At 43.5% G+C, this 22,521-nt stretch overlaps 1 protein-coding gene across 10 annotated transcripts in view; it reads right to left on the bottom strand.

The window, feature by feature from the left end:
- WWOX (WW domain containing oxidoreductase) overlaps positions 1–22,521 on the bottom strand; it is a 934,855-nt gene that overhangs the window by 547,495 nt on the left and 364,839 nt on the right. For 3 of the 10 annotated variants that reach the window (XR_011538010.1, XM_070612343.1, XM_008522423.2), the window contains one exon: positions 6,780–7,849. The exons of 5 other annotated variants lie outside the window; for them this stretch is intronic. Coding sequence is in view for 2 of the 5 variants with exons in the window: in XM_008522423.2 (XP_008520645.1) it covers positions 7,637–7,849 (213 nt within the window). In the remaining 3 variants the exon portion in view is untranslated. Of the gene's footprint in view, positions 1–6,779; positions 7,850–11,319; positions 16,909–22,521 lie in introns of those variants that run through there. 2 more of the 10 variants (XR_011538011.1, XM_070612344.1) reach the window with 2 other exon arrangements.

Raw genomic sequence — 22,521 nt, 5'->3', positions numbered from 1 at the left:
AAATGTGTGCATGCTGATGTGTATGCGTGGTCACATACACGTGTGAATGTATTCTAAACACAGAATATCTTTGAATGCTCTCTTCTCCATCGGGATTGTTCAATTTTTGGGCATCGGGCCTTGCCAGTTGTGTTCCTGAACCACCTCCCATCGCCCAATAACTGCAGTTGCTTCCAGGATATTCAGAGCATCAAAAATAAATAAATAAATAAAAGAAAGGGAAAGTTTCAGAAGGGCAGCACTTACCCCATTCACAGGAAAACAGACTGAAAGTAAAGTATTGTCAGAGTGTTTTGCAAATGACATTTTCAGCAATATAAATTATGATTTATTTTCCTATGTAATCATCTTGATTGCAGACATCCTTCTGGAGAAATAGCACTACTCTTGGCTAGCTTTTTAAAGCCTCACAAGACAACTTTCAAACCTGATTAGTATGTATGATGGGAAATCAGATACATTATATTTAGCTTGAAGTGCAGAGCGCCGTGGGTGCAAAGAAAGAAAGATGGGGGAGGGATTAAAAAAAAAAAAGAACATCTGTAATCCTTTTCAGAGGAATCTGTGCGGCACATGGCAGGGTAAGGAGCAGAGCTGTGGAGTTTGCTCAAGTTGTCCTTATGTAATTAACTGATTGTGCGTCACCCCTTCATCGGACAGCCCTCAAGCCTCCAAGTTGTGTGATGTGATGACTCTGTGTGCAGGACAGACTCATGCTTTTCTGTTAGCAAATTTAAGAGCTCATCGATTCCATCAACACGGTCTTCCCTGTGTCAAAGATCGTGGCTCGTGGCTTGCACACTCACGCCCCCTTGAAGTGGAACGTGTCAGTGGGCACAGTGGCCTAAAGGAATGCAGATCTTGACTCGGCCTGGACATCTAACAAGTAGGGTCTGGACCAGGGGAGGCCAGGGGGACACCTGGGCAAACAGTTAAGCAGTCACACAAGCTGAGTTCCAGCAAGCACAGGATGGCACTTACATGGACCCGGGAGGGTGCGTCTCCTTAAATGGATGCTGTAGGTGTCTGGCTTGCCTAGTCCTGGTCCTGAAGCCTGAGATGCAACAACAAAGGGGACAAACATACATCCCTGGGGTGTGAATGTAACTAGCAAGTAATTAAAACACTACTTCTTATATAAATACGACATGGCTACATTAGGAGCAGAATACAGACTTTGCATGGGTTGTTGAGATGAAATGAGACATCGGAGGAATTTTGTGTGTGGAGTGGGAGTCTGAGGCAACACTCCCAGGCTCCGTGAGCCCAGATTCCTTCCCCTCTGCCTGTTAGGCATTTGCCATGGAAAAATTTGAGAAGTCCGTAATTTCCAGAGTGCCTGGATCAAATCTAGGGTTTACCATCTAATCTGATTTGACAACTCTACCCAGAGAAATGGACAATGGGAGGGACATTTGCTAAGTGCCAACTGTATGCCAGGGCTAATGACTGAACATCCATTTACCGCAGCTTAATCATTACAGCAATTCTGAATACTAAGAGACTCCAGATGGGGAGACTGAGGCACAGGGAAGATAATGAGTTGAATCAAGTCAAACAAGAACCCAAACTTTTTTGACTCATCTTCATCTGCTGGCAACTAAAGATCCCGAGCCACACATTCTCCCTTTCCCCAAGCCCCACCTACCTCTTCAGGCAAACTCACGTGCTTGGCTCATGTGGAAGGCATGTCTGTCCATGATCAAATCTCTGACTCCATCCGGGCGGCTCTACCCAAGCTTCTTTTCTTTCTGTTTTATGTCTTCCACAAGTATCCCCTTTCTTTTATACTAAACTTTCTGCCTCTGAAAAGATCTAGGCTTTGTTTGTTATTATTTAAAAAATAAAGTGGCTTGGGTTGGTAGAATTCTAAGTTGGACCCCAAGATTCCGGGCCCCTGGTGTACACCTGCCCTTCCCCAGTATCCGCTCAATCACTAATCTAAGTGCTGCTGGGCAGGGATTTTGCCGATGTTAATTAAGGCTCCAAATCAGTTGACCTTAAAATTAAGAGACTATCATAATTACACGGGCCCTTTAAATATGGGTCTAGATGGCAGAGTCAAGAGAAGTCAGAGAGATTCAAAACACAGAGAAGATTCAATGCACAACAGAGTCTCCATCAGTGGCTCTGGGGATGGAGGGGGCCACGTGGCAAGGAATGTGGGTGGCCTCTAGGAGCTGAGAGTGGCCAGCAGCTACAGTGAGAAAGGAGATGGAGGCCGCAGTCTTATAGCTGCAAGGAACTGAATTCTGACCACAACCAGAAGGAGCCTGGGAGTGGATTCTTCTCCAGGGCCTCCAGGAAGGAACCTCGCCCCAGCTGACACCTTCAATTTGCCCTTGTGAGGCCCTGAGCAGAGAACCTGGTCACACTGTGTCCAGACTCCTGACCTAAGATCTGTGAGCTAACAAACGGGTGTTGTTTTGAGTTGCTAGGTTTGGGGTCATTTGTAACGTGGCAATTGAAAATGAATACAGCAGCATACAACAATCCCAGCTTTAAAAATAAAAACTTTCTTCTATTTATTTCTTTGGCTTTCACAGTCACTACAGTTTCAGAGTAAAAAATTCTTAACATAGAAACTCAAGCACCCTAGCTGTGTTACTTTTTTATTAATTACTAAAGAATTAGTTCCAAAATAACATTTATAACTAGTATTACTAATGATTGTAATAAGATTTGTAGCCAGTGAATCTAGACCGGCAGATATTGAAATTATTTTTCTCTGTCATATTTTACGCAAAGTCATGTAAGAAAAATTACAAACCAAACAGAGTTCAGAATTTATTCTATGAAAGGTACCTATTATGGTGGCACTTATTCGAAGCTACCACAAGAAGAAAAGTCCTACCATGGGTATTTTTGTATCAAATATTATCTAATATAACCTCCCAAACCACAAAGGGGAAAAAAAGAAGCTTTGTAAATTTCTTCTTGTAACCAAAATTACACAAAAAAAGGATGAGAACCTTTCAATGTCACTAATTTCTCTGAAGCAATATAACGGGAAACTCCTGAGACCTTGGCTATTTCAGACAAAATAGAAAAATGTAGATTCAGGAGGAAGCTGGGGAGCTGAGCTTTCTGCAAAGATTGTAAGCCAAGTCATAAATTGAGGTAAAGTATAAAATAAAGGGGGAGAAAAAGGGTGGAAGTTGTGGTTTTGTGCCTGTACACTTGGGGTCTGTAAGATAAATGGGCTGAGGATTTTCCTGTCCATTTCTGCTATCCATTCACACGATTAAAGTCATTCGTTAGAACATTCTACCAAGAAGCTACTGCAAGGAGGTTTCCCTTAAGGAGGAGGATTAAAAAGAAGAAAAAGAAAGGCAGAGATATTCTATGTGGAATACACAAAAATATATGCACACTAAAAACCAAGCCAGTGGATGCTTGCTAACAGCGCTGCTTTAAAATCATACGCTGTACTCAGAGCCACTGCTTTCTGCAAGTTTTAATAAAAGAATATATTACCAAGGTGATTCTCGGGGAGGAGGGGGGAAATTGGAGTGAAGTTATCTTCGTAAATCCATTGGCTAGATAATGTCTGACTTCCCCCTCCCCACAACAGAATGTCATCTACTTGCCGCCCCGCACTCAATCAATAGCCACGTCTTATTTCTACATCCATCCCTGGCTTTGGCCTCCACCACCTCTTGCCTGGGCTATTCTAAGAGCCTACCTGCTGCCAGTCCTGCCCCTTGCAAACTCACCCTTCTCACTAAAGCCAGAGGGCTCCTTCTAAATGCACACTGGTCCCCTTACAGGGGACCAAAATAGCCATAAACCTTCCCAGTGCTTTCCATCGCCATGATGATAAGATCCAGGCACTCACTGGGACTCCTGAGGCACCTGGGGACTTTAGTCTGTTTACTTTTCCAGTCTTACCTTTGGTCACCTTTGTCCCCCTCTCACGTTGGGCTCCAGCCAGATAGATCCCTGTACGTTTTCCCCAGGGGCCAGATCCTGTCTGGATGCCCAGAATATGACCATGAGCAACAAAGCCCTTGTCTGTAGGGGGATGACAATCTGGGGTGGCCAGCAGAGTAATAACCAGATAACCACAATACCATCGTGGTTGTGGAGGGTATTATGGGAACAATGGAGGATAGAGGGGTACCCAACCCACACTCAAAATTTACAGAGAGAGGGGGTTTAGGGTTCAGACAAGTCTTCTGGAAGAGTCAAAGTTAGTTTGGAACAGGAAGAAAGAACATTCTAGGCAGAAGGATCTGCATATATAAGACCTGGCCTTTCAGAAGACTATCAGATCTGGGACTAGGGAGCCAAGATGCTGATCAGCTCAATGAATCAGAGGTCTGGAGTCAGGGAGGCCTATGAGAGGCCACCATGATAGCCTGGGCGTGCATGGGTGGGCTCATGATTTAGTGTAATTGCCATACAAAGGATGGAAACTCCAATGCCTAGGAGGCCAGACAGTTTCTATAAAGAGTAGAGAGGGCCTGATGGACACTATGGAAAACCAGAGGCACGGACCCCAGCTAGACAGGGGCAGCCGCTACTGAAATCCAGCCCCCTGGTGCCACTGGGAAGCGCATGCAAATGACGCCAGCTCTGCTTTTTCAAGAGAAGCAGGAAATCCCGATTGTGATGTGAAGTGGCCCAGTTTTTAAAATGTTGGCAACTAATTTATTTCATTAAGAAAACAAAAACCCAGCAGTCCCAACAAAAGACATCTGCAAACCACTAATTTGCAACTTCTGGGATAGGAGCTGGAAATGAGGATGCAGTGTCCAAGGGTTGGAAGCTTTTCTTGCTGTTTTATCCAGGGATCGGAGAGCAAAAGCACTGCAAAGAAAGCCGATCCCTGGGCTGCAGCAGCAGCCAGGGGCCCAGGCTGCTCAGGAGTGAAGGCAAGCTTCTCTGGAGGCTGGGAAGGAGGCCAGCTCCTCAGAGCCACAGCCCCCACTCATTAGTTCATTCAGTTAACAAATATTCGTTAAGGACCTACTACGTGTGCTGTTTCAGACTCTGAAAAAGCAGCAAGACAGACAAAATCCCTGCCCTAGAGGAATACAAACTCATGCCCTCTTTCTGGGGAAATGAAAAAATGGGACAGTTTTCAGTGGTTTTAGCAAAGACTCCACTAGACATAGTTCACCCTTTCAACCTCAGTCCTGTTCCCCTTCTTGAAAATCATACAGGACAAACGACGTGGAAGTGAAAGAGGCCCCAGCGGCCTGGCACTCCAGCATTCTAGAACTGAAGAGCAAAGGGCTTTGCCCCCCTTGTTCTCTGATGCAGCCCCAACATCTAGAATAGTGCCTGCACATAGCCCGTGCTCAAGAAACATGGGCTGAATAAGGCCAGCCCTGTGGCGTAGTGGTTAAGTTTGCCCACTCTACTTTGGCAGCCCAGGGTTCGCCGGTTCAGATCCCAGGCATTCCGGGTGAGGACCTGTGCACCACTCATCAAGCCATGCTGTGGCAGGCGTCCCACATATAAGATGGAGGAAGATGGGCATGGATGTTAGCTCAGGGCCAGTCTCCCTCAGCAAAAAGAGGAGGATTGGTGGTGGATGTTAGCTCAGGGCTAATCTTCCTCAAAAACAAACAAACAAACAAAACCAAACACTGGCTGAATAAATTCGACAATGTGGGGCTCAGAAGTCTTAGTGAGATCCCAGAAAAAAATCGCTAAAGTTGGAATTGGGTTTTACACATTAAAAGCATTTCTCTTTTGTTCCCATGTCTCTATGTGATGGTGGACAAGTAGAACAGGATCTCAAGGTGAAAAAATAATAATAATTTGTCCTTCATTCTGTGAACAAGAAGAGGTATTTAGAAATTGGCAGAGTCAAAATCTAATAGTCCACTTCAAAAATGTAGAAGAAAGGGGGGTACATGGACTTCTGACAATCTTCTTTCCATATTTCCTGTCTGCCCCTCACTTATGACAATCCCATCCTCTTGACTTTACTGTAATGTGTTTCAAACTCTTGGCCAATCTCAGTGAAAACAAACAAAAATCAGTGTCGTGGAAAAAACACTTCTGTGCATTTGGTTGAATTCTTTCCTAAACATGGACACCAGTAAGTGATAGGTGATGCTGACTCACCACGTGTCAGTCTGGACAGCCACCTCAATTGATCTTAGGTATGGAGATACTTTATAATCGTACCCTCATGCCAGTGCGGTTCAGATCGTACCCGCGATAAATGAATCACCTCGGATATGGGAACAGACCATTCCATCATAGAAATTCCCGGACCGTTCCTAGTGCTCTCACCCCACAAGAACTCTGCCCCCCACAAGTCTCGATGATCAGATTCTCTCTGCCTCACTTGAACCAGAGCCTGACAGTAAGCCATATGTTACCAAGGGCCGACTGCCTCCATTTCTCGTTGTTGGGGATTTTTTTTCTTTCTTTTTAAAGGAGGAGGAGGGAAAGTACCCTGTTTATTTCCAAACTCCCTTGCATCTGATGCGCAATAGGCTGGCATTTGCTGTTAAAGCAGAAAATTATAAGGAGGGCCTAATTGACCCTCCTGTGTCTTTGAAAAAGCCTGTCTGTGGTCTCTAATTGACCCTCTCGGTACCTATGGAACAATGAATGAATCTTCAGGAAATAATGGAGGGCGATGATTAATAGCCCGGGTCTGGCTGGACCTCTGTCTCTTGTAGCTCTTCTGCCTGCGCTTTCCTGCCTCCCTCCATGACACCCGAGTCCCTGGATTTCATAAGCAGCGATTTATTATTATCGCTGAATAATAAATACCCTGTAGTCGACACTCTAGAAAATCGGACACATCATGATTCTGCAGAGACGGGGCTAACGTTTATTTAAGCTGGCATTCTTGTTTTGCTCTTGGCAAGGCTCCGAAGAGTCTTCCTCTGGCATTTGTGGGCAAAGGCAAAGCAGGAGGCCTCCCTCTGGTTTCTAGTAAAATCACTCCAAATGTGAAGTCCTCTGGGATTGGGAGGTTTTTCCTATTCCAAAGGGCAAATACTCCCCATTCCCCCTTGTTCGGGCGAGGAAGAAGCCCCTTCAGGAGGGCAGCAAATGGCAATAATAATGATACTGGCAGTATGAGGTGACATTCCTTTGGTGTAAAGTGTGCAATAGCCCCTCTCATTCATTACCCTGAGGAATACTCACAGAAGCCCTGAGAGGTAGTCAGGGCTATTATCCCCACTATTCAGATGAATAAACTGAGGTGCAAAGAGAACAAGTAATTTGCCAAAAGTCACAAGGTCCCAAACCCCAGTTCTGTACGCCTTACAATATTCAACAACAACTTTGGCAATAACTGTGCCAAAAAAATTTTGAAATATGGATAAGAGAATATATTTCCTTTCTTTTAGTTTGGCTTAAAAATGCTTCCTTTCCGCAGAAAGGGTAGGAGACTACATTTAAATTTAGAAATATGCATGTCTCTAGAGGATTGTAAGAAGCCAGAGGGTTTTTTTGGCAAATTCTTAGTATTAACTATACTTATAATTAAAAGTTATTTAAAAGGAATGAAGGAAGAAAGAAAAAAAGCCACTAAAACTCTCCTTCCAAACTGTCCTTCGCTCCTGCTGCTGTCTCCGCCTTCCTCAGAACCTTCAGTGGCAAGGGAGCCACAAGCTGTCAGCCAGGCCCTGCTGGGTGCTCTGGGCCCCTTTTCTTCTTAGTCAGTGCTTTGTGGGAGAACGGGCTGCCTATGCAGCAAAATTAATGCTTGGGTAAGGATTACAAAGTCTGTGAAATGTCCGGATCCTCTCTCGCATCGGGTCCCATCTCTGTCATCAGAAAGCACTGGGCCACCATTCAGAAACATGGACGTTGGGTGGGCAATGGGCTTCTGGAAGCCATCAAATCCGGGAGTCACTTCTGGGAGTGACTAAAAGAACAAAGAAGAAGAGAGTTGAATAATCAAACTTGTGTGCACTGAACAGAGAACTGCCTTATGTCACTGACAGTCCTATTCAATGTCATGATTTTTAAAACCAAAGAAGATTGTCCTGGGGCTGGCCCGTTGGCGCAGTGGTTAAGTGCACACATTATACTTCGGCGGCCTGGCGTTCGCTGGTTTGGATCCCAGGTGTGGACATGGCACCGCTTGGCAAGCCATGCTGTGGCAGGTGTCCCACATATAACGCAGAGGAAGATGGGCACAGATGTTAGCTCAGGGTCAGTCTTCCTCAGCAAAAGAAGAGGAGGTTTGGTAATAGATGTTAGCTCAGGGCTAATCTTCCTCAAAAAAAAAACAAAACGAAGATTGTCCTGGGGACTTTGGGCCCAAAGGCAGACCCCTCCCAAGGTGAGTCACTTCCTAGAGACAGGAAACAATTCATCCCTGAGCACACTTTTCAAATGAAAATCTGCTGCTCCAGAGCCCACACCCGCCAATGCTTCCACCCACTCCAGGCCACTGTCGACCAGCCACTGGCAGCCCCTAGAACCCAGAGCCCACTGAAATTAATCACACTAGTCAATCCTAAACCTGCTCACTCTGCCTCACCCATTCCTTCCCATGGAAACCACACTAAAGGCTCTTGCCCACAATTCCCCCACCCCCTGCCTTCTGACCAACCCTGGTGCTTCCCCATGTGCTGCCAGCCTGTCCTCGCTGTCCCCCGCCCGCCCCCCAGCCCCGCAAGGCATGTGCTCTTTCTCTTGGGATCTGTGAGTATAATAAACCAGCTTTTCAATGACAGTCCTCTCCTAATCTCCATACCTACATAATAATGAAATGGAAAGAAAAAGAGAAAGGGAAGGAGGAAGAGTGGGATGGAGGGAGGGAGAGAGAAAAGAAAAAAGGAAAATGACTGAAGAAGGAATAAAGAAAGAGCAAATGATAACTAACTTAAAACCTGCCTTTCTCTTTGAAGAGAAACAACTAACAGAGCTGTAGAGGAAATCTCTTCCACTTGGGCTGGGGATACACACATTAAAGATAGGTGCACACCGCGCGTGCAGCAGTTCCTAACCGGGGAACTTGCCCTCCCGTCCAACGCTCAGTATTCAGTGGGCTCCCTGGCCCTCCTGGTCGCTTCTCTGATCATGGCTACCTTACTCTGGAAACCAGCAGAAAAGTTAATTTCCTTGCATGACTGACAGTAAATATCCAAAGTGAAGATGGATTATAAAATGGCATCAAAGTATAAATAGAATCATACTAGTCTCTTTTAAATAACTCTCAGTGTCTTTATTCATTAAGATTCAGATGCTTTGGAGGGTACAGATGTGTCTTCTCCCCTCCTGGATCCCAAATAAAACACCCCGTATGGAAGCAGATGGCTTTGTATAAATCAGATGACAGTTTACAGGGTGAGATGGCTTCATCAGAACAGCATTACTGTAATCTTTTTGAAGGGAATAGGGTTAAACAAATCCAGCTTTAACTGGAGGTCACATTTACATGTGAAACGTCAAGTCCATTTAAGGAGTGCCTCGGTCTTTGGGTCACCCCACCAGTGACCTCTCCATCATTTTCCTTCCGGAGGGAGCCCCAGGTAATGCATAAAAAGCTAAGTATGTTAGGAAGCCAAGGATGGCTAGGCCCCCTACGAGGAACTGGTTCCATTAACACAACCGAGAACCCTTTCTGTTCAGTTCTCAAAAGCTCCCTACGTTTGCTGCCACATGTAAAAGGGGGTGGTTTTGCTGATTGGAAACCACACAACTGGAACAGCACCTGCTTGGGCACTTAACCCTGGAAAGGCAAAGGTGAAAGTGGTTTCTGTTTATTTTGATCTCGAGCGTAAAATGGAGAGCAATCACGTCGGCTGATGGAAGAAGACAGAGCCTGCCCTTTCAGCGATGCTTCGCAGGAGGCTGGGGTGCTAAGTGCTTCTCAGCCTGTCAAGATCTGAGGAGCGGTGGCTGTCAGTGCCCATCTCGTGCTTACAGTATTCACCATTTGAAGCAGAGGCACAAGGAGCAAACAGCTACCAGCGGTACTCATCTAGTTTAAGGTATTCCTTTCCTCTGAAAGAGTGACAGGAACAGACCGCCCTGGCCCTGCCTCCCTGGAATTCCAGCACTTGCGATAGTATGATGGGTGTCCCTGTCTCCAAGAAGGCAGGGAGATATTCTCCCAGCTCCTTACTGTACTGGGTCAATTTTAGGGTGAACATTTCAAATAAATATAACTTAATATGAGTTTAAATGACCACTAGCCCTCTTCTGCTGAGAAAATTCAGACACTGATACACAGGTGCTTAGAAGACAAGCCATCTAAATAACACCCAGGAAAAAGACTGAAAGGACTCTGTTTTCCTTAGGTTTCTTCCAAAACCAATAGCATGATTCCTTAACATCTGTATCATGAAATGTATTGCCTATTATTCAGAATCCTAATTATGCAACATTTGTCCTCAAAAGACTTCGTAACACACCCTTATACAGAGTCATCAATTAAAGCTGCACCTCCAGCCAAGGGAGCAGGCACATCATCTCCCGTATTCCTTTCGTCTCTCTTTATCCTAAAAAAATGAGGTCAGCCCTCAGCCTTTTTGTTCCAAATCCTCATTCCAAACTCTTGACTTTTTCCCAAGTTGCCCAAGTATGGAAAGTATCATCTCCAAGCTGGCTCCTGCCTTCACATCCAGCCATTCCAGCTCTGCTGCCATTCCCAACAGAGCCAAAGAGGAGCATACTTGACAAGAAGTGTCAGGGCTAACAAGAAATCCCGAAGCAAGGACTTGGAATTATGTCAGGAAGAAACCAAAATTCAAAAGATGGGTACTCATCCACAGTTGAAAATGGCATGTTTTTAAACCATGAAAATCAAACAGAAAAATGATTTTTGAAATTAAGTCTTGCAGACAAACATGTGCTCCACGGCCCAGAAAACTACAACCTACAGGCCAAATCCAGCCCACCACCTGTTTTTGTAAATAAAGTTTTATTGACACACAGCTATTCCCATCTGTTTACATATTATCGGCTGTCTGCACTATACATCAAGTTCAGCAGTTGTGATGGATATCCTAGGGGCTACAAAGTCAAAAATATTTACTATCTGGCCCTTTATGGACAAAGTCTGCAGACCCTGTTCTAGACTGAAAATTATTTCTATCACCCTCAAATCCTTGGATCTGCTTTGTCACCCTTAGACTATAAATGGAATGATCAAATAAGAGCATTTTAATGACAATATTAATGAATTGTTAACTAAGGTTTAGGGAAGAAGAGAAAGCCAAAGAACTTTGAAAGACTCACAACCACTATTTTTGAAATAAAACTTAGATCTATATCAAGTAACTCAATTCAAACACAAATATTTATTGAACATGTACCATGGATCAGGTATTTTCAACATAGGCATTTCCTTTGACTGTGGGGAAAAAATATTTTAGTTCTTCCTTCGATTTTTCTTTTCCTTTTTTTCCCTTCAATCCACTATGCCTTTGTTTACTTTGCTTAGTCAAATGAAAAATGCTTTGAAGAGTCCGCATCTCTGATGGGCGTCCTGCCTGACATAGCTAATACATATAGAAGTCATAGGCATTTGGGTAACTCAGGCCATTTAAGAGGTTCGTTTTAGCTCCAGGCTTGATATCCAAACTGCGGGATTAAGTCATTTAGAATGTACTTGATTCCTATAATATGTAGTGATTTTGCGAATGTTGTTCAGTTTTATTTCCTGAATGATTTCCATTAGCTCGCTCGCAGATTAGTCGTGTAATCTCCTAACAAGAGCTCTTCGATCAAATGGTCTGGAGTAGCCCCGTGTCTTGCTGCTGCCAAGTGGCTGATTTAAGAGATGGACAAAAAGTAGACACACAGAAGTCCAGATAGTGTGATTAATGGTCGATCCAACTTTCTCTGAACCGCGTATCATGACTTAATGGGAAACCCTGAAGAGATTAAAGGGGGGAATTACATTACCATGAATAATATAAAAAAGTGATATTCTGTCTAAAAAGCTTTTGAGTGCAAGTGACTCGAACAAATATATTAACAGAGCTTACAGCAGATTCAATCAGGTTGAACGTTCCCCAGAATTTATTTTGAAATAAGCTTTATATATCCAAGATGTGAAGAATGAATCTATTCGTGACTGGCAGGAAAGCTATTAACATGCAGATTTTAATTCTGCCTCCGATTCTGTAGCGGTGCCATTGTCCCCCGCTTACTACCGGCAACCTCTCCCAATTACAGATGTAGTACACCTCCACAAATCTCAATGCCACAATTACGCTCTAGCTGGCTAAGATTTATTTTCCTCACTTTATTCGAACTTCTAAAAATCGGTTCAAATTTGTATTATCAAGGCACTGATAAAGCTATTACATTTAAAACTCTGAGTTATGTCACTCCAACCCATCCATCTGTTGGAAACACTAATTCTGGGGTATATTTGAGGGGCAAAACTTGGCAGTTATGAGAGAAATCTGCCTTACAAAACCTAGGTGCACATTAACTTACAATTAAGCCGTGATGTTAATGAGGTTACAGTGTGCGACGGGTTAACGGGCTGCAGCCAAAAGGCAAATATTGAAATGAAGGCGTTTATTTTCGAACCAACAAACCTGAACTGAACCATTACAATAAGTCCCATTAGTATTCTAGTTATTGGGCAAAATAATTTCATCTCTGAAATTAATTAAATAAATTGGAATGACCTGGAATCATTTCTGTGGCAAGCGGACGGAACAGCGCTGCGTGAAAGGCAAACTCATTTAGAGTCAACTGGCCCATCAATTCCTTGAGAGATTATGTTTCAGTTGATGGGAAGTGAAAAGTTAAAAATATGATCCATCCACTAAGGCGGTGATGTGCTCTCAAGGAGTTTGCAGAGGAATTTTTTAAATAAACTGTTTTATCATTGTTTTTAAAATTTAGGGATAGAAAGCCTTTGGATTGAGATACAAACTATGTTGAAAAGTTCATCATTTAGAAAATTCTGATTCTGTCCTGAGTTGTCTGTATTTTATTTCTCCAAGGCATCTGGATTTTTTAGCAATGAAGACTAAGAAAAGACATGACAAGTGAAAGGAATGGATGAGGTCCAAGAGCTATTACCAGGGTTTTGAAGAGAAGCAACAGCACCTTCTTGGTTCAAATCAGGTCCACAATCCAAGACTTTCTGGATCACCTAATGAAGGAGAAGTCGAAGCGTACACAGCACTGATTCAGGCTCAGTGATCAGTAGGCGCTGTACAAGTGCTGGCTACTATACCTCAGAAACACATGTACTGCAGGGTTGTTTAAACCTCCTGTTGGGTGCCTCCTTTGTCACTTATGAGCTATGTGACCTTAGGAATGCATCCAGCCTCTTTGTCCCTCACTTTGCTCATCTGTAAAATGGGGCTACTCATAGTGCCTCCCCACTCCACCCCAAGTAGGATTGTTTTAATAAACTGAAAGAGCTGACACACACAAAGCCCTTACTCCAATGAAAGCCTCAATAAATATTAGTCTCACTCCATCCCCATGAGTTGAATTTAGCAGACATTCCAACAGGTCTCATAGTTCTTTGCAAGTACTGTTATGTCCAATTCTTCTAGGCTTTTCTAGGTAACAAGTCAGCAGCTTGTCTCTTTAGACGGGGCTTTCTGAAAGTGTCTCTGTGGACCAAGTGCACCAGAAGAACCAGGAGTGCTTGTTTAACACACAGATTCCTGAGCCTCATACTAGATGTATCAAATCACAGTGTCTGGGGAGTGGGGTCCAGGAACCGATATTTTTAAAATAAGTTCCTAGTTGAGTCTTAGGGATCCAGAAGTTTTGAGAATTTTTACTGCAACAAACAAAATATAAACAATGGAATCACAAACCATCTTTTCTTGAGCAAATTCATTGCAATCCCACAGCATTAGATATGATTACACAGTGATGCAACTATGGATCCAGAACTGTTTTGAAAAATCTTTTGCCCTTGTTTTCTAGGCATGTGCCCTGCAGGCTCCCTTTCAGTTTTGGGGACTTGCTGTATACAGGACCATGTCTTAAATTCCTGATCACACCTACCGTTTGCTGGTCCTAAGCCCTACTCCTGCCTCACCTGCTCCTTCTCCCCTTCATGCCTCAATTCCAACCTCACCTCCTCAGGGAAGCCTTCTCCAGCCCATAGACAAGGTCAGTCGCCTGTTCTAAGCGGTACTAGTACCTTACATTCTTTGTCATAGCATTAACCATCTTGCGATTAATTACACGATTTTTTTGAAAAGACTGTCTTCCTTGAAAACTGACAGACTAGGAACTGTTTCTTCCTTCCCACCATAAAATCCCTCATGCCCAGCATGGAGCACGTTATGGATTAAATTAGGTCCCTCCCAAATTCATACTTTGAAGCTTTAGCCCCTAGTGTGACTTTATGTGGTCATAGGACCTTTAAAGAGATACTTAAGGTTAAATGAAGTGATAAGGGTGGGCCCTAATCCAGTATGACTGGTATCTTTATAAGAAGTGGGCACACCCGGGATATGCCCAATAAATGAGGGATGACTGTGTGAGGACACAGTCAGAAGGTGACCATCTGCAAGCTAAGGAGAGAGGCCTCAGGAGAAACCAACTCTGCCACCAACTTGATCTTGGACTCCCAGCCTCCAAAACTGTGACAATAAATAGAAATAAATTCCTGTTGTTTAAGCCACCCAGTCTGTGGTATTCTGTTGTGGCAGTTCTAGCACACTAATACACAGCCTGTCCCAGAGCGGGGACTCAATAATTGTTTGATAGCCAACCATAACTACTGGGCATCACTGGGTTCTCTCCTCCCTCACTATATCTGGGGGAAATGAGACTGATGAACTTGCTTGCGTTAAAAGAAACAACTTGCAGACATTCCACAAGCAGAAGGCCACGACGGTCATGCAGGTAACTGCCTCCTCTGAAGCAGAGCTTGGAACCCACACAGATGTCTGAGCTGGGAACTGGACTGTCACTTAGTCCGAACAGCTCTCCCTCTACGAAACCTCTGACCTTTGTAAACCACCCCCCATCCCCGGCCTGAATGCTGACAACGGGAAGGAAGTCACCCCCTAATCAAACCACCCTGTACAGTCCTGGGGAGCTGAGAGTCAGCCTTCTCGGGGAATCTGAAGACACTGATGATTCGTGGGTATCTGCTTAGAAAGGGAATCCTTCAAGAGTGAATGGAAACTTAAATCCCATTTAGCTTGTTGTCTTATTTTAGAAATAATCACATTTTTAACAATCTCATTTGAACCCATTGTGCATTGTAGTGACTTAGAAAATAGCCCTGATGCCACACAGTCCTGTTTCAATTACAGCTCTGACATTTAACAGTTCTGTGACTTCGGCAGTCACTTAATTCAGTAGGTACGGTTTCCTCATCAACAAATGAGGAACCATTTACTTAATAAAATGGATAAGGCTGTTGGGAAGATGAAATAAGACAAGGAATGCAAAGTGCTCAGCACCATGCTCTCAATAAGTCATAACGATGATTATACTATTACTGAGTCAGATTTTATTATTAATAATTAATATAATAAATGTTAGCACTTATTGAAAAATGTCTACTGTTTAACAATTATAATCAGAGAGAATACTAGTATAAGTTCTCTGTTTTCTTACCAAAACGTTTGCTCTCAAAATTAAATTTTTTATTCATTGAAAAGAGCTTGTGCTAGATCTTGGTCAAAATATGCAAGTCAATGAACTCAGGGATATCTTGAAAGGAGGAAACATTGGTTTCGGCCTGGTGAGGCTTTTCTTATTGCAGTAACCTCCAAGCACCCCTACTGGAGGCTTTGAAACTCAGGAATGTAAGTCTAGACAGAGATTATCTTTCATTACAGTGTTTTAATGATCATCTCTTCTCTGACAAGAAATTTATGGCCGGCTGCTGAAACGTTAGTTTATTGATGATGAAAGTATCAACTGTCCTTGATACAAATAAACATGTTTTCTGAATCATAAGCAGAAAGACCAGGCCCTGGGGGCTATGCAATTTATGGGCATTCAATTCTCATCAATGTATTGTCAGTATATCCAAGGAATCTGACAGGTTCCTGTTTCAAGGATGGATGTTCTTGCCACAACCCAAGGAGCACAAAAGGAAAGGTCCAGCCTTCTAGGCTTGAAGCCTCCATTATCACCCAGGATTTAATATTGGAACCGGCCCTCAATCCAGATTTTTCTATTCCAGGTCTTTCTGGATTCAGTACATTCAATAACGGAACTTAGCACAGAATTTGGCAGCTGTTGAATAATTTCTGTGTGAGGTCTAGACCTCTGTTGAAGGTGCCCGGTGGAAGTTCCAATGAGTAAGCAGTGACTCCTAGAGTTGATTTTAGAACGGAGGATCAGTGGCCAGCCTGGTGGCACGGTGGTTAAGTACGCACATTCTGCTTTAGCGGCCCAGGTTTCGCCAGTTCAGATCTCGGGTGGGGACATGGCACCGCTTGGCAAGCCATGCTGTGGTAGGCGTCCCACATATAAAGTAGAGGAAGAGGGGCACGGATGTTAGCTCAGGGCCAGCCTTCCTCAGCAAAAAGAGGACGATTGGTGGTAGACGTCAGCTCAGGGCTAATCTTCCTCAAAAAAAAAAAAAGAAAGGAGGATCGTTCTCATACATAGGGAGTTGATGGCCAGTGTAGATCCCATGGCATGGAGGACCCCATGGCAGAGGCTGTTGGCTTGCCTGCTCATCGTTCCTTCCTTCACCCTTGCTAGCACAATTTTAGGCCCCTTCCTGGCCCAAAGAAAAATTCTTGACTTGTGGGAGACAGTCGTGGCAGTCTCATTTCCCTTGCTGAGACAGGCAGGTATGTGATGCCATGACGGCCGATGCATCATGAGATGGGTTCTATTGGCAGAGGCTTCTGCAAAGATGTTTTTCAGTCTTTAAAGGGTGGCTGAGACAGGAACATTCTTCTCTCTTTCCGCCTCTAGTCATTGATACATGCAAGTGATTTCTAGATCTTTGGCAACCATTTTGTGACCATGAGGTGAGCTTGCCTAAGAAGATAAACCAATGTGCTGGGGAAAGAAGAGCAGAAAGTCAGAGCTAACCAGGTGCTTTAAGATATTTTTGAGCCCTTGAATTAACCAAACCTGAAACTGCTTGACCTCCTCTTCCTCTTCTTTTTCAGGCTTCATTTGATAAGAGATAATATATTTTGTTGTTGTTGTTCAAGCTACTTTTAATGGATTTTTCTGTTACTTATAGACAAAAGCTCCCTTTCTTAAAATGACTCCACCTTCCCACTGATGTTTGAAAATACCCCCCACTTTACTTTCTAAGTGGAAAATGCCCATGTGAGTAATATGAGGAATGGGCACCCTAATTTAACTTGGTTGCATTTGACTGGTTTCTTCTTATCTGAGATTAGTGGAATAGACTGAATAAAGGAGGAGGAATGGCAAGTTGGGAGCAGAGGATACTGTCAGGAGGGCAAGCTTGGGAAGCACTATGGCATAGGACTTGAAAATGGCATCATTAGATCCCTGGGAGGAATCCAAAAAGCAGAAGAGAGGTATAGAAAGTCTGGACAGAGGCACCAAAGATAAACTTCCCCTCCTTTTAACTTCTATCTGTAGAGAGATATCTTGGAATCTCTTGTGAGAGGGGTGGGAGAGGTTCATTCTCAAGGGGAGTGGGCAGCCTTGTGGGTGGCAGCTCATAACCCAAGTAGCAAGCAGATTCTTATTACAGGCATAGCAGGAAAGAGTGGAAAATGTTCATTTCCCCCTTTTCCTTAGTATCAGGAGGCTGATACAGTGAAGTAATGCCCTCAGGTAAAAAAAAACCCAAACAATTGTATTTCCCAGCCTCCCCTGCAGCTAGATGTAGCCATGTGACTGAGTCTGGGCCAATAAGATGTTAGTAGGTATTGAACTGCACCTCTGGGAAACTGCTTACAAGGAGCTGACTCAGCTGTAAGGCTCATCCCTCCTTCTGCCTCCTCCTCCTTCTGCTTTCTGTGGCTTGGAACTCAAATAAATGGACAGAGTTCCAGGAGCCATCTTGGATCAAGAGGTAAACCTTTTGGGATAGAAGCCAAAAGGCTGAGAATGATGGAACAGAAAAATAGGAAGAGTTTTTGATGACTTAATGGAACCATCAAGTCAGCCCTGGACTAGCTGTAGCCATGGACTTTTTTTAAGTGAGAAAATAAACTCTTTGGTGTTTCAGCCAATGCTGTTTTGGGTTTTCTGTTTTATGCAGTTGAACCAAGCCCAAACTGAAACAGTGACATTTTTGCTATCCAAGATGTCAATTGCTGTCATTTGACAATAAAATTGGCTATAACACTGTCTTGAAATGCCTATAAAATGTCTTTAAGATATTTTAACTTTCATTCTTCTGCTGAAAGCCTGTGGACTTCAGATTCAAGTGCTTCTTTTACTTTAACGGGAACTTACAAAGTGTGAGACCAAGGACGTTGAGCCAGGCCCCCACCCATCAACTAGACCTAGCGTGTATCTGTGGCCCCAAGAAACCCCTGGCAAGGGCACATGTTCTTCCTCCTCGAATCCACTTCCAGAGATCAGGAACATAATCACAATCATCCCACAGTAATTCTATCACTCATAAATTTATCTCGATGTTACTCTAAAGTGGTTTTTCACTTATGCTTTTGAAGCATGTTTCCTAATTTCACTATTCCCTGCATATGGTGGCATTTCCTTCAATTTATTATAAATAACCCCCTGGGGCTTGTATAATGGGGTTTTGTACAAAAATTCATCTTTTGCTCTGTTTCCAAGTTAGATAGTATCAACCAACAATATAGGCCCTTAGTTCTTTTCTTTGTAGGCAAAAGGGGCATCATTTTGGTAAAGACTTAGAGTGTGCACAAGCGTCTGATTTTCCTCTCCTTCCAGGCCCATGGGGAGATTATACATTCCCACCTTCTGCAAGGTCATGTGATTGGTTCTGACCAATAGGCTGTTGAGTGGAAGTGACAGGTGGCATTCCAAACCAAAGTATACAGCTGCTGTTGTGACCATCTCCAGTGGTGAACAAGAAGGCCATGTGTGCCAGATGGTGCAGCTATGAGACAATGGAGACAACATCACCCTGGGACCCTGAGTCGCCACGTGTGCAGGGACCCTACTAACTCATATCTGGCATAGAATGTGAGTGAGAAATAAAAAAACTGCACTATGTTGAAATTCCATCCCTTCCCCATCCTCACCCCCATTCTACACATACGCAGCACACACACACACTTTTAATCCAGGAAGGAAAAAATGTTTGCTATTTTGCTTCTACTACCCTCCTATCATTTCACTATTGGTCCTGGCTACAGAAAGAGATTGGCCTAATGTCCTCAGAGGTCAGATGGTGACGACTCCCAGGCCCCTCATCTGGATTTTAACTGAGAGTCCCATCTCAATTTTCCCTGCATTAAGAAAGAAAGGCAGAAAATGAAAGCACTTGGAGCTTATTATCTTCGCCTGTTGCAGAAATGCCTTCACTGAATTACGAGTCAGGGTTATGCCAGTTCATGGGGCTGATATAAGAATGGTCTATTCGAAATGCATTTCTGTGTCTTTTATAAAATCACAGTTGAGCACAGCTTTGCTCACTGGATTATTCAAGGCCTCATGTGTGGACCTGTGAAGCAGGCACCTGCTGAAGTTCAATTCCAGGGAGGACGTTCACCTCTACAGACTGGCTTGTGTTACATAGTTGTCGTTCCCTGAGAAGAGCAAGAAAAGTGGTTTGCTTCCGGCCTTAGCCATAAGGAAACCTGGGATCAAATCCAAGGCCCAACCAAGGAAATAGCTTACTGTAAGTTCCCACACGTCCACTCCTGCTTTCTTCAGACCGCCCCTCATCACTGTCCTAATTTTCAGATGGCTTGATATTTAATGTTTTCCAGCTTGAAGAACACAGAGTCCATCACCTCATATGAAGCTGCGAGCTCCGTCCTTACCCAAGTATCCACATGCAGGAAACAGGCACCAGGGGGTCACTGTCTACAGTCATCCAGCCAATATCATTTATGGAGGGCCTAAGACGCACTCATGGATGGTTTCTGTTAGCTTACATTTCACATCCTGAAATGTTTGGGGCCAAAGGAAATTTGGGAGATTTCTCTAGGAAGCACTACTTTAGAAAAATCCTGAAGATTACACCCAGGTGGATAGCTGGGATCTGCCTGGTTCACACTTTTTCTAGCCTCTGTGAGAGAAGCCCTTTGGTAACAGGCTCCAAGCAAGATGCAAATGCATGAAAATAGTTCCACCAGTCCTCAGCTGATTCTTAAAAACAAAACAAAAAACTTTAACTACTTCTTAGTTTTCATATTACAAAAGCAACACACGTTCATGAAAGGAGAAAAATCAGAAAAGGAGAAGGAAAAAGCAGAAATGGTAATAAGTAACACTTACTAGAACATTTTCTGAATTCCTAGATCTGTGCCTAATCCATTGGCATATAACCCTGGGAGGCGGGTACTATTACAATTGTCACTTTACAGATAAGGACCTGGAAGTGGACCAACACTAAATTGCTTACCCAGTGTCACAGCTCCCAGCCAACTAGCGATGGAGACAGAATTTGAATCCACGGCTGTTTGACAAAGTTCAGTAACTTAACCTTGAACAACTAAAGCACACCCAGCCAGCCAGAAACACTGTAGATAACTCTGTGTGTTTCTTTCAGAGCCTTCTTCTATGTGTGTACTCCTGTGCGTATTTGTAACAAAAGTAGATTCACACAGTACATGCAATTTTGTAAACTGCTTTTCACACTGAAATTGAAGTTCTCAAAATATGTTAAGTTCTCTGAGTATTTTCAAAGGCCTTTCAAAACTCTAAATTAATTATATCTACTCATTCCTCCCCAACTCAGCTGATGATGATCAACTGTGTAATAGTAGGGGACATAATTCTCATAAAGATGTCCCTCGCATAAAATCAGGAAGAGCTCCCAGGAACTCACAGAAGCTCACGGCTCAGGCAGGGACTCAGAACCAGAAGCCCAGAGTCCTAGCCACTACACACAGATGCGCACGTAGGCACATTCCACGGTCAGAGACCCGTAGTGAATGTCAGCATTAATGAACAATTGGCAAATGACATGTCATTTGTATGTCAAAAACAAAGCTAGCTCTTTCCTTCTTTTACCCCAAATCAGTGGTTTTCATGAATACCAAGTATGCCCACGAACAAGGACTAATGGATTTGTAATCAGCAAACATGTTTGACTATCACACATTACACATGCGGGAGAACCAAACCTTTGGTAAGGTTTGGAACCAAGGCTCAGAGTCAAGATTGTGCTTAAAAGAATAGATAACGACCCTTAATAACTGACATATAAAAAGCACCTGGGTTCGTGACTGTTTTTTTCTGTTGTTTCTTGCTGCCCAACATTAATCCTGTCCAGGTTCTGTTTTGCTTTTGTCAACCATATCTAAATATATGAATATGTCACTCTTTCAGACAGACACTGACCACAGATCAGAGGCCAGAGAAATTGTGTTGGTGGAAACAGAAAGAAGGACTGTTGATTCTACTTCTGAGATTGGTGTGTGGCTTGGAGCAAGTTTGTGTGTGTGTGTGTGTGTGTGTGTGTGTGTGTCTGTGTTGTGTGTTGAATGTGAGCCAGAAAGACTATGAACTGGGAAATGCCTGTATTTAAACTGTATTTCTTCTTCTTCTTTTTTTTTTTTTTTTGCTGAAAAAGATTGGTCCTGAGCTAACATCTGTGCCCATCTTTCTCTACTTTATATGTGGGATGCCTGCCACAGAAAGGCTTGAAAAGTGGTGTGTAGGTCCCTGCCTGGGATCTGAACCAGCGAACCCCAGGCCACCAAAGCAGAGTGCACACAAAGTTAACCACTATGCCACTGGGCTAGCCCCTGCTTTTTTTTTTTAATCTTTTTTTTTTTTTTTGCAGGGAAAAATTATCCCCAAGCTAACATCTGTTGCCAATCTTCCTCCATTATTCTCCCAAAGCCCCAGTACATAGTTGTATATAGCTGTAAACCCTTCTGGTTCTTCTATGTGAGCTGCTGCCACAGCACGGCTACTGACAGACAAGTGGAGTGGTCCTGCACCTGGGAATCAAACCCGAGCCACCAACACAGAGCACACCAAACTTTAACCGCTAGGCCATAAAGGCTGGCTCGGAAATGTCTGTATTTAAATCGAAGTGCGGTGTTATAAATTTATATTGGATCTGATCCTATCTTTGAAGAGAGAGTAAATTGCTCAATAGAGGTGCATTAATAGAAAGATAAAGAAAACGAACATATTCCAGCATGGCATGTAAATGCTCTGGGGGTCGCTGTCTGTGTTAGATTATCTATGGCACCTCACCCTGACATTAGCGTTAGTAATTACCAGCTGCCTCCCTTAGTGGGGAAACATGCTCTGGCGAGGCGCAGAAATTTCATTTCCTGGAGAGCCACTGCAAGTACAATTTGTATAGATAGTGCATATGCAAATCTTCCCATACATGGAAGAGAGTTAAAAAATTTTTAAAAATGCATCTGTATGCACCCAAAAATATAACGTCTTTGGACCTGAAGTCCAACTTCTGTCAACAAGAATTAACTAAATATTTTGCACTTATTCTGTGCCCACTTTTTATCAATGCAGAATTGTTCACTGGAAGAGAAATACACTCTAAAA

Source organism: Equus przewalskii, chromosome 3 (genome assembly GCF_037783145.1).
Source record: "Equus przewalskii isolate Varuska chromosome 3, EquPr2, whole genome shotgun sequence".
In the NCBI taxonomy this organism is placed as follows: domain Eukaryota; kingdom Metazoa; phylum Chordata; class Mammalia; order Perissodactyla; family Equidae; genus Equus; species Equus przewalskii.
The sequence above is the reverse complement of the archived record's forward strand: the minus strand, read 5'-3'. Positions and strand labels throughout refer to the sequence as shown.